Source organism: Dromiciops gliroides, chromosome 1 (assembly GCF_019393635.1).
Source record: "Dromiciops gliroides isolate mDroGli1 chromosome 1, mDroGli1.pri, whole genome shotgun sequence".
NCBI lineage: Eukaryota > Metazoa > Chordata > Mammalia > Microbiotheria > Microbiotheriidae > Dromiciops > Dromiciops gliroides.
The window spans coordinates 437,909,201-437,922,308 of record NC_057861.1 but is presented as its reverse complement, the minus strand read 5'-3'; the positions used below and the strand labels follow the sequence as shown (position 1 = coordinate 437,922,308).

The 13,108-nt window shown below is 42.7% G+C and overlaps 1 protein-coding gene across 1 annotated transcript in view; it reads left to right on the top strand.

Annotated features, from left to right (window-relative positions):
• Positions 1–13,108, top strand: part of MAP1B (microtubule associated protein 1B) — a 122,513-nt gene that overhangs the window by 99,795 nt on the left and 9,610 nt on the right. The window contains exon 5 of the mRNA XM_043972093.1: positions 5,829–12,357. Within this exon, the coding sequence (XP_043828028.1) occupies positions 5,829–12,357 (6,529 nt within the window). The remainder of the gene's footprint in view (positions 1–5,828; positions 12,358–13,108) is intronic.

The following is a 13,108-nucleotide window of genomic DNA, read 5'->3' as shown; positions in this document are numbered from 1 at the left end:
TTCCTTGGTGAACAATGAGATAACAATGGCAGAGTTGTGGGGATAGAATCCAGATTTCAAGGGACTCGTGGGGTAAGTAGGTGGTGAGCAAGTGAAGATATTTTGCTTAAAGATATTTTTCATGAGGTTTAGCAAAAAAGAGGAGAGAGATGGTACAGTGGTTCAAGAGGGTATAAGGGTTGAGAGGATTGTTTTCTTTCAGATGGAGGAAACCTACACAATTATAAAAAGAAGAAACCTAGAGGAGAGGATGGAGTTGGAGAGGGAGGAAGGGAGAAAGAGAGAGACAGACAGACACCATGATTCATTGATTCATGTACTGATGTCCTGAAGCCATCAGGAAGGGATAAGATCAAGGGCACAGATGGAGGTGTTAGCTTTGGCAAAGATTTAGGATGCCTCTTCTTCTGACTCAGGGGAAAATAAAAGACTTTATGAAGAGCTGAGTTTTTAAATTATGAAGGAACAGAGTTGAGGGAGCTCCTGTCAGATAGCCTTGATATTCTTAGTGAAGTAAAAGGTGAGATCACCTGCTATTAGATTATATATGAGATGGGATTGGTACCTTGAGGACAAAAGAAAAAGTTTGGAACAGTCATTCACTGTGGGGGTTGAGATGAGGAATCGATAAGAAGTAAATGGCCGGTTCAACTCTTATTGATTCCCTATTTTAGTGAATAATTGCAAAGCAGCATTAAGGGCTCAGATGAGGTTAGATGGCATTCATTTATAAGGGAAGAAATCAGCACAATTATATGACTCCCCAGCAATGTGTACCAGCCTGGAAGCAGGTTGGAATTTCCCAGGCTTGAGGATTAACAAGCCAAGGGTGACAGAAGGTATAAGAAATTAGAAATTCTAAGACAGTGGCTGTTGAATCTGAGTGGCTGATCATGAGATCGACCAATCAATCAACATTTATTAATCATCTACTATGTGCTAGGCACTGAGGATACAAATAAAAACAATGGAATCATTCCTACTCTCAAGGAGATTACTTCCTTTTTTTAATCTTATTTTTAGTTCCACATTCTCTCCCTCCTTCCTCTTCTCTTCCCTCCCTCCCCAGTCATTGAGAAGGCAAGCAATATGGTACCCACATGTGAAGTCATACAAAACATTTCCACATTAGTCATATTGTGGAAAAAAGCAAAAAATAGTGAAAAATATGTTTCAATATGCATTCAGAGTTCTTCAGTTCTCTCTCTGGAAGTGGATAGCATTTTTCATCATGGGTGGTTTGGAATTGTTATGGATCATTGTATTGATTGGAGTAGCAGAGTCTTTCACAGTTAATCATATTAACAATTATTGCTGTTACTATGTGCAATGTTCTCCTGGTTCCTTGCACTTCACTTTGCATCACCTCATCTAAGTCTTCCCAGGTTTTTCTGAAACCATCCCCTTCATCATTTTTTCCTCTTTTCTTTCTGTCTTTTCTTTTCTTTTTCTTTTTTTTTTTTTTTTTTTGCAGGGCAGTGAGGGTTAAGTGACTTACCCAGGGTCACACAGATAGTAAGTGTCAAATATCTGAGGCCAAATTTGAACTCAGCTGCTCCTGAATCCAAGACTGGTGCTTTATCCACTGTGCCACCTAACTGCCCCACCTTCATCATTTCTTACAGCATAATTGTATTCCATCACAATCATATGCCACAACTAGTTCAGTCATTCTCCAGTTGATGGGCATCCCCTCAGTTTCCAATTCTTTGCCAAAACACACATGCACTTGCCATAAATATTTTTGCACATATGGGTATCTTTCCTTTTTCTTCAATAGGAGCGTACTTTCTTGTGTGAGAAGGCAGTGATTCATGTACAGAATAAAGAGAATAAATACAAAGACACACAAGGTGGTTCGGAGAAGAAAATAAGGGAAGCACTGACATGGGGGGAGAAAGGTTTCATGTAGAAGATAGTACTTGAACTTTGTCTCAGACAAAACAGAAGAGGGGTTTTCTATTAGATAGAGGTTGAGGAGGGAGGGCATTCTAGGCAGGGGATATGGCCAGTACAAAGGCATGAAGTGCCTTTGTAGCATGAGGCTAGTTTGACTGGATCCCAAAATATAGGCAGCAAGGGGAGAGAAGGGGCAGTGTACAATGAGGCTGGAAAGAGAAATCGGAGCCAAGTTTGAAAGGACTTTTAAAGCTAAACAGCAAGATTTATATTAGATCCTAGAGGCAATTGGGGTCCACTGGGATATGTAAAGTAAGGGAGTGACATGGTCAGCTCTGCACTTCCTGGATGGAGCTGTATTGAGGATGGCCTAGATAAAGGAGAAATTTGCAGCGGTAAAACCAATTAGAATGTCATTTCAATAATCTAGGTAAGAAGTGATGAGGGTCTGAACTAAAGTGATTTGGGTGTGAGTAGAGGGGAGGGTTCAGTTTTGAGATGCATCATGGAGATAATCAAGGCAAGGTTTGGTACCTGATGATTCTAAGATTATGAATCTTAAGAGAGTGGAAGAATGCTAGTGGTTTTGATGGAAATAGGCAAGTTTTGAAGAGAAGCAGGTTTGTTGGGAGTGATAATCATTTATAATTGTACATGTCAAGCTTGGGCATGACATAGGGTATAAGACTTGTATGAACTGATGAAAAGTGAAGTGAACAGAACCAGGGGAACATTGTGTACAGTAACAGCAATATTGTTCAATGGTCAACTGTAAATAGCTTATCTCTTCTCAGCAATACAATGATCCAAGACGATTCTAAAGTACTTGTGATGAAAAATACCATCCACTTCCAGAGAAAGAACTGATATTGTCTGAATAATTTCACTTTCATCTTCACTTTTTTTTTCATTTTTTTCATTCACAATGTGAATAATATGGATTTTTTTTTAAAGTAGCAGTGAGGGGCAACAAGGTGGTGCAGTAGATAAAGCTCTGTTCCTGGATTCAGGAGTACCTGGGTTCAAATCCAGCCTCAGACACTTGACACTTACTAGCTGTGTGACCCTGGGCAGGTCACTTAACCCTCATTGCTCTGAAAAAATATATAAAAAAATAAAAGTAGCAGTGAGATAGTCTGAAAATGACAGTGGGATTTCAACTACCAACATATCATCCTCTTTCTAGTTATCTGAGTCAAAGAAAGAGAAAGAAGGCAAGTTTTGGCCACCTTGGGAGAAGGCTTCAAGGAGTGTAGGAGTGTGGAATAAGTGATGAGGCCAGGAGGCAAATCTGACTGTTCAAATTCCAAAACTAGTTTACTTTCTAGTATAGCACTATCCATCATGAAACCAGTTTTCTTGCATTTCTGACCACAAACTACATGAATCTTTCCCATTTCTGAGAATCTGTGATTCTGTGTCCTCAGAAGAAATCCAGGTTTCAATGACTCCGAGGGTATGGAAGCATTCAAGAAAATATTTGAGCATATGGGGAAATTCTTTAAGAAGAGATTTGGGGACAAAAAGGAAAAAAAGGAGAAAAAAAGATTTGGAAACTAGGCATGGTGATGCACCCCTGGTGGGTCTCTGGAGCTTAAGCGGTCAAAGCTGTAGTAGTGGTAAAACTTATAACAAATCTGCGCAAAATCTGGCACCAATAAGATGAGTTCTCAGGCGTCAGGGGTAGGGAAGCCACCAGACTGCCCAAGGATGGACTCACTGGCCTAACTTAGAAATGGTACAAGTCAAAGATTCCTTGATGATCAGCAGTAGGGTCAGGCCCTTGAGTGGCTACTGCATTTCCAGCCTGGGTGAGATAGCAAAACTCAGTCAGAGAGAAATAGAGAGACAGAGGCAAAGACAGACAGAGACAGAGTAAAACTGAGTTGGATAGGGCTACCCTAGGTTTATATTTGAAAGTGCAGTAAGAGGGAGTAGAGGCATGTAACTTTGTTCCAAGGTAGTGATGCTAGATTACAAGAATTGAACAGCGCAGATTACTGTGACACATTGACAGGCTGGGGGAGGGGAATTGCTATGCAGATAGAATACAACATTGGATGCAATGCTGGCAAAGTAGCATCCTCAACTATCTAACTCCTGGGTGGTCTCAGCCTGTTTTTTGTCAAAGCCACAGAGATACTGAGGCTAAAGCATTGTAGTCATGCAAAGCATTAATTCTTTGTGGCCGTCTAAAGAAAATTGTATGGGCTCCAGATCAAGAGTTTACAATATCGAGAGAGCTATTTCTTTGGAAACAAATGAAGGAAAAAATTAGATATTGTCTTCCCCATGATCATTTTTGGAAAGAAGCTAAATGTGGCTACATTTAGCTTCTTTCCAAATATGATCATCAAATAAAACAAACCCTAAGAAAATGATATTCAGTGCTAGTATAAACCAGGGAAAACCCTGCTCCATTCAGGAAAAGATGAGGGTTCAGACTAGCACTGTTTTGGAAAACCTAGAAACCAAAGGACATGGTTTTTTTTCTTTGTTATTGTGTACCCAGAATTCCTTTTCAATCTGATATGATATCCGAAATGGTTTCTGAATTTTGCTGAATCCTGGGCTTTCTTGGGCTCCCAACTCCTAACTTACTAGTCAAAGTCCATCAAACCTGTTTCTATAAGTCTGGCTTTTGGATGAAAAGAAGTGAGTTTTTTATATAAAGCCACAATCTATTTTCTGTACTCTTTGTTTCTCTGCCTACTGTGGAGCTATTGTGTAGGAAAAGCTAGGCAGTGCATATGGACTGTTGGAGCCAGATTTCATCCTTATTCACTCACTCAGCTTCCCCGAAAACAATAGGAGAGAATTGTGTCTGATCATTTAATCATGAGCAAATGAAGGAAGAAATAATTTGGACACTTAATTGTAAAATTGTATAACTGCTTGAGTCATTTCTGCCTCAATATTTGCACTTGCAGAGGTATGAACATTCAACTATAGTCATAGACTCTACTGGGCAGACTACTCATTTTCTGCCCCCCCCAAAAAAAAATCCTATGGTGGTGGTTGGAACAGGGAGGAGGCATGGGAGAGAAAGGAAATAAATGCTTATAAACTGAAAAAAAATTAATTAAAACATAAAAATTTTATAGGAATGTTGGGAACAGGGAGAAGGCATGGGAGGGAAAGAAAATAAATGCTGGTAAACTAAAAAAAAATAATTGCAAAATAAAAATCTTAGAGGTGTGGTGGGAATAGGGAGGAACCATGGGGGAGAGAAAATAAATGCTAGTAAACTGGGGGAAAATTACTTAAAAATAAAAATCTTACAGGAGTGGTGGGAATGGGGAGGAGGCATGGGAGAAGATAAAATGTTGGTAGACTAAAAAAAATTTAAAATTAAAATCTTATAAGGTCATAGATTGAGAGCTGGAAGGGACCTTGGAGAACAGCTAGTCCAAGTCCTTTATTTTATAGATATAACTGAGGCCTAGAAAAAAAGTGAATTGCTCAAGTTCATAGAGGTGGCAGAGTCAGGATTCAAATTTAGATTCTATGAGTCCCAGTCCTGTGCTTTCTGCAGGGCCACATTCATTCCAAAATTTCATCATTTTGGAACAGTGAGCTTCTCTTCATCCCATAGACAGTGGAATTTGATAATGTCTTACCTACTGAAGTCTGAAAGAAGGCCTGCTTTCTCTGTAAAAATATATAGCAACAAGTGAACATAAATTTGTGTATTCTTTTATTGCTTAGATCTGGCCTACATTGCAAAGTCCAGTGGAACCAAAGGGAAAGTCTTATGTTAGTGGTAAAATGACTCATCATTTAAAAAGGAGAAAATAGGTTACCTTATCATCCGCCATTCATTCTGTTGGGTGCTGTGTCAGTATCTTGTTAATTTAAGATGATGATGATTCATTGATGGCATTCACCTAAATCTTCTTTCTATTCTTTCCCCCCACCCCCCATCCCAGATTGGGGAATTACTGAGTACTACCCATCCTGCCAACAAAGCCAGCTTAACCCTCTTCTGTCCCGAGGAAGGGGACTGGAAGAACTCAAACCTTGACAGACATAACCTTCAGGACTTCATCAACATTAAACTCAACTCAGCTTCGATATTGCCCGAAATGGAAGGACTTTCAGAGTTCACTGAGTATTTGTCAGAATCAGTGGAAGTCCCATCTCCCTTTGACATCCTGGAGCCTCCCACATCAGGAGGATTTCTGAAGCTCTCCAAGCCCTGTTGTTACATTTTCCCAGGGGGGAGAGGCGATTCAGCACTGTTTGCTGTCAATGGATTCAATATGCTTATCAATGGAGGATCAGAAAGAAAATCCTGCTTCTGGAAACTGATTCGACACTTGGACCGTGTGGATTCCATTCTACTCACCCACATTGGAGATGACAACCTGCCAGGCATCAACAGCATGCTACAGAGGAAAATTGCTGAGCTGGAAGAGGAGCAATCTCAGGGCTCCACCACCAATAGTGACTGGATGAAAAACCTGATCTCCCCTGATTTGGGAGTTGTGTTTCTCAATGTACCTGAAAATCTGAGAAACCCTGATCCAAACATCAAGATGAAGAGGAGCATTGAAGAGGCTTGCTTCACCCTCCAATACTTAAACAAATTGTCCATGAAACCAGAACCTCTCTCCAGAAGTGTAGGCAATACCATTGATCCCGTCATTCTTTTTCAGAAAATGGGAGTAGGTAAACTTGAGATGTATGTGCTCAACCCAGTCAAGAATAGCAAGGAGATGCAATACTTTATGAACCAATGGACTGGAACCAACAAAGACAAGGCTGAACTAATCCTGCCAAATGGCCAAGAAGTAGATATCCCCATTTCCTACTTGACCTCAGTTTCCTCTTTGATCGTGTGGCATCCAGCAAACCCTGCTGAGAAAATCATCCGAGTCCTGTTTCCTGGAAACAGCACCCAATATAACATACTAGAAGGACTGGAAAAACTCAAACATTTAGACTTCCTGAAACAACCCATGGTCACCCAGAAGGATCTCTCTGGCCAAGTGGCTAGTCCAGCAGTGAAACAAGTAAAACTGAAACAGAGAACAGATAGCCGGGAAAGTCTCAAACCCGTTGCAAAGACACTCTCTAGCAAACCAGTCAGAAAGGAGTCTAAAGAAGAAACACCTGAAACGACTAAAATCAACCATGTGGAAAAGGCACCCAAAATTGAAAGTAAAGAAAAAGTGATCGTGAAAAAAGACAAACCAGTAAAAACAGAAACCAAACCTTCAGTGCCTGAAAAGGAGGTTTCTAACAAAGAAGATCATTCTGTGGTGAAGGCTGAGGTTGCTGAAAAGCAGGCCACAGATGTCAAACCCAAGGTCACCAAGGACAAAATTGTGAAAAAGGAAGTGAAGGCAAAATCTGAAGACAAGAAGGAAGAGAAGGAAAAGCCAAAGAAAGAGGTGTCTAAAAAGGAAGAAAAGACTCCTCTCAAGAAGGAGGAGAAACCTAAAAAGGAAGATGTCAAGAAAGAAGTCAAGAAAGAAGAGAAAAAAGAACTCAAGAAGGAGGTAAAGAAAGAAACACCACTGAAGGAAATCAAAAAGGAGGTGAAAAAGGAAGATAAAAAGGAAATTAAGAAAGAAGAAAAGGAAATCAAAAAAGACATTAAAAAGCTTCCTAAAGACACAAAGAAATTATCTACTTCTATCTCTGAAGCCAAAAAGCCCATATTGAAACCTAAAGTGCAGAAGAAGGAAGAGCCCATTAAGAAAGAGGCCGCTGCCATCGGAAAGCCAAAGGACAAAGGGAAAATCAAGGTGGTTAAGAAAGAAAGCAAGGTCTCCGAAACCACAGCAGCCGCGGTCGGCACAGCTGCAACAGCTGCTGCTGTAGTAGCAGCTGCTGGAATTGCCACAACAGGTCCTGCCAAGGAACTCGAAGCTGAGAGATCCCTCATGTCCTCCCCCGAAGACTTGACCAAGGACTTTGAAGAGCTCAAAGCTGAAGAAGTCGATGTTCTCAAGGAGACAAAGCCTCAGCTAGAGCTCATAGAAGATGAAGAGAAACTGACAGAAACTGAACAGGTCGAAGCTTACGTCATCCAGAAAGAAACTGAAGTTATTAAAGGTCCCGCCGAATCTCCCGATGAGGGCATCACCACAACGGAAGTGGAGGGGGAATGTGAACAGACCCCTGAGGAGCTGGAGCCAACGGAGAAGCACAGGGAAGATGACAATGAAAAGTTTGAGGATGAGGGGACGGGTTTTGAAGAATCATCAGAAGCTGGAGATTATGAAGAAAAGGCAGAGACGGAGGAAGCTGAGGAGCCTGACTATGACGGCGATGAAAATGCGCCTCTGAGCAGTGCCAAGCGTGGTACAGAGGAGGCGAGAGTCCTTGATGAAGAGGAGGAAGCGGAGGAGGATATGAAGGTGGAGGCAGATGGACATGGTAAAGAAAAAAGGGAATCTCTGGCAGGTGGCGACGAGCGAGCTGAAGAAGACATGGATGAGATCATTGAGAAAGCGGAAGCTGAAGAGACAGAGGAGGAACTAGATGAGGAGGAAAAAACCGAGGATGCCAGAGATGATGACTATGAGACGGAAAAACATCTGGCTGAGGAAGATTATGTGATGGCTGTGGTGGACAAGGCAGCAGAGGCTGGTGATGCTGAGGATAAATACGGCTTACTCCTCACACCAAGCAAGCAGTCAGGAGCCCAGTCTCCAGCCAGAGAACCTGCTTCTTCCATTCATGATGAGACTTTGCCCGGTGGCTCAGAAAGTGAGGCAACCGTTTCTGATGAGGAGAATCGAGAGGACCAACCTGAGGAATTCACTGCTACGTCCGGCTACACACAGTCTACCATTGAGATTTCCAGTGAGCCCACTCCCATGGATGAAATGTCCACTCCTCGAGATGTGATGAGTGATGAGACTAACAATGAGGAGAGTGAATCTCCTTCCCAGGAATTTGTGAACATCACCAAATATGAGTCTTCGCTGTATTCTCAAGAATACACCAAGCCCAAGCTTCCCGATGCTTTCAATGGATTATCTGATGGGTCAAAAACAGATGCCACCGATGGCAAAGATTATAATGCTTCAGCATCTACTATCTCACCACCTTCTTCAATGGAGGAAGACAAATTTAGCAAGTCTATTCTACAAGACGCTTACCATTCCACTGACAGGGACATGAAAACCACTGCTATGCTAGAAATCAAAGACTCCTCATCAACAGTTTCAGATGAAAAAATTAGTCCATCCAAGAGTCCATCCCTGAGCCCAGCTCCTCCATCTCCAGTAGCAAAAACACCCCTTGGAGAACGCAGTGTAAACTTTTCTCTGACCCCCAATGAGATTAAAGTCGCAGCTGAAACTGAAGCTGTTCCCAAATCTCCTGAGGTGCCTCAGGAAGTCCTTGAAGAACACTGTGCAAGTCCAGAGGATAAAACACTGGAAGTTGTTTCTCCATCTCAGTCTGTAGCTGGCAGTGCTGGCCACACTCCTTACTACCAGTCTCCTACTGATGAGAAGGCCAGTCATCTTCCATCAGTTGTTACTGAAAAGGCACCATCTGTTCCTGTAAGTTTTGAATTTGATGATGCCAAAGATGAAAATGGGAAAACCTCAATAAGCCCTATGGATGAGCCAGTGCCTGACTCTGAGTCTCCAATTGAGAAAGTCTTATCTCCTTTACGCAGTCCTCCATTGATTGGATCAGAATCTGCATATGACACTTTTCTGACTGCTGATGTCAAGCCCTCTGGCAGACACGTTGAGAGCCCTTTTGAAGAAAAGATTGGAAAACAAGATTCTCCATCTCAGATAAGTCCCGTTTCTGAAATGACTTCCACTGGTCTTTTCCAAGAGAAACAAGATGAGAAAAGCACTGAATTTAGACCAATAAAGGAAGATTTGAGTCAAGAAAAGAAAATGGAGGATTTTGAAGCCATGGGTTCTCAGCCAGGCCTGACTTTGGATGAAAGGAAATTAGCAGGAGATATCTCTCCTACACAGATAGATATCAGTCAATTTGGATCCTTTAAAGAAGACACCAAAATGTCCATTTCTGAAGGCACCATCTCCGATAAATCAGCAACCCCTGTTGATGAGGGTGTAGCAGAAGACACATACTCGCACATGGAAGGTGTAGCTTCAGTTTCCACAGCCTCAGTCGCCACTAGTTCATTTCCAGAACCAACCACTGATGACGTGTCTCCTTCTCTGCATGCTGAAGTTGGCTCACCACACTCCACCGAGGTGGATGACTCCCTTTCAGTATCTGTTGTCCAAACGCCTACTACTTTCCAGGAAACTGAAATGTCTCCATCTAAGGAAGAATGCCCAAGACCAATGTCCATTTCACCACCAGATTTCTCCCCTAAAACAGCCAAGTCCAGAACGCCAGTGCAAGAGCATAAATCTGAACAGTCATCGATGTCTATTGAATTTGGTCAGGAATCTCCTGAGCAATCTCTGGCAATGGACTTTAGCAGACAATCTCCAGATCATCCTACAGCAGGCATGAGCATGCTCCATATAGCTGAAAATGGACCGACTGAAGTGGATTACAGCCCTGACATGCAGGAGTCCAGTTTTTCACACAAGATACCACCAGCTGAAGAGCCATCCTATAGCCAAGATAATGATCTTTCTGAGCTCATCTCAGTATCTCAGGTAGAGGCTTCCCCATCCACTTCTTCAGCACACACCCCTTCACAGGTAGCTTCTCCCCTCCAAGAGGATGCTCTCTCAGATGTCATTCCTCCCAGAGATATATCATTGTATTCTTCACTCGCCTCTGAAAAAGTACAAAGTTTAGAAGGAGAAAAGCTTTCTCCAAAGTCTGATATTTCTCCACTGACTCCAAGAGAGTCCTCTCCTCTATATTCACCCAGTTTTTCAGAATCCACTTCAGCATTCAAAGAAGGCACATCCACTTGCCGCAGTCCTTCCCCTTCGGCGTCAATGGGTTCTTCCTCTGCTGAGCCCTATGGCTTCCATTCCTCCATGTTATTTGATACAATGCAACACCATCTGTCCTTGAATAGCCACCTGCCTTCTGGAACAGAGAAAGAACAAGAGGGGGGGAAGATACCTGATGACTTCAGCTATACCTATCAGAAAAGTGAGAAAACCACCAGGTCTCCTGATGAAGAAGACTATGTGTATGAGACATATGAGAAAACTACTCGGTCACCTGAATTGGGCAGCTATTCCTATGAGAAGACAGAAAGAACTACCAAGTCTCCGCATGATAGTGGCTACTCCTATGAGACGATTGAGAAGACCTTCAAGGCTCCTGACGAGTCTGGGTTTTCCTATGAAATTACAGAGACGACCAGAAGGACTCCTGAAGAAGGTGGATACTGCTATGAGACAAGTGAGAAGATAACCAGGACCTCTGAGGCAGGAGGTTACACCCATGAAAAGACAGAGAGGACTACAAGACTCTTAGATGACATCAGCAATGGCTTTGATGATTCTGAGGATGGCAGCCAGACTCCAGGAGATTCTGCATACTCCTATGAGACTACTGAAAAAATCAGCAGCTTTCCTGATTCTGAAAGTTATTCCTACGAAACTCATAAGAGAACAGGCCAGCCTCATGAGTCTTCCTCCTACTGTTATGAGACAACTGAGAAAATTACTAGAACTCCCCAATCTTCTACATACTCTTATGAGACATCAGACCAGTGTTTTGCTGGAGAAAAGAAATCTCCCACACAAGCCCGTCAGGATGTCGATTTGTGTCTTGTATCTTCCTGTGAATATAAGCACCCCAAGACAGAGCTCTCACCTTCCTTCATCAATCCAAACCCCCTAGAATGGTTTGCCAGTGAAGAACAGACCCAGGAATATGAAAAACCCCTCACTCAAGCTGGAGGAGGCCCACCACCCCCGGGAGGAAAGCAGCAAGGGCGTCAGTGTGATGAAACACCTCCCACATCAGTCAGTGAATCAGCCCCATCTCAAACAGACTCCGATGTTCCTCCGGAGACAGAAGAGTGTCCTTCCATCACAGCTGATGCCAACATTGATTCTGAAGATGAATCTGAAACCATTCCCACAGACAAAACCGTCACATACAAACACATTGACCCACCCCCCGTCCCAATGCAAGACCGAAGTCCTTCTCCACGCCACCCTGATGTCTCCATGGTAGATCCAGAGGCCCTGGCTATCGAACAGAATCTAGGCAAAGCTCTCAAGAAGGACCTCAAGGAAAAGACAAAGACGAAGAAACCCGGTACAAAGACCAAGTCTTCCTCCCCTGTTAAAAAGGCCGATGGGAAGTCTAAGCAGTCTGCTGCTTCTCCCAAACCAGGGGGCTTGAAGGAATCTTTAGAGAAGGTCTCCAGAACTACTTCTCCAAAGAAGAAGGACTCTGTAGAAAAAACAACCAAGACTAGCACCACACCAGAAGTCAAAGCTTCTCGTGTAGAGGAGAAGGATAAGGAGGCCAAGAATGCCACCAATACCTCAACCTCAAAATCAGCAAAGACTGCAACTGCAGGTAAGGCTCAAGAGGGACTGTGCCAAGAATCTTGATTTGGGGCAGAAGGATGACATTTTCAACAGAACTTAACATCCTCTCTCTAGGACCCTTGGATTTCCTATAATATATTCTCATTGTTTTTGTTCCTCCCTCACTAAACACCCACACATGCACCTACAAAACAAATCTTGCCCCATTCACTCTTGTCCAAACAGCCCCAGCTCGATGTCCTTCGGTCTATGCTAGGGAAGAGGGAGGGGGAAAAGCAAGCATTTATCAAGCACCCACTATGTGCCGGGCACTGAGCTAAGCATTTTACAAATAGCATCTCATTTGAACATAATCCCACTGGACTAAATTCAGTGTAGGGATGCACCATCAGAGATCCATGATGGATTCTGTGTCCATAACATTTTGATGCACTCTGCTTATGATGGATTCTGTGTCCATAACATTCTGATGCACTCTGCTTGTTCTCCCTCATCCACGATATCCAAGACTGCTTTAGAGTTAGAACTTTGGATCTGCAAGGTGGGTAGCCTCAGGATTCCCTGAAACAGGCTTGGAGTTTGGAGTTAGGACTAGGCATTTTTGTGTCCAACACAAAATTTGGAAAAAATCATTCCCCTTGTATTACTGTCCACTGATAGCTTTGAAACATCACTATGATAATGTTGACTTAGACTGTAATACACGCACACACACATATGTATATACACCCACTGACCATGGAAAACAAAAATATGATTGTCCCAATTAGAATCTGAGC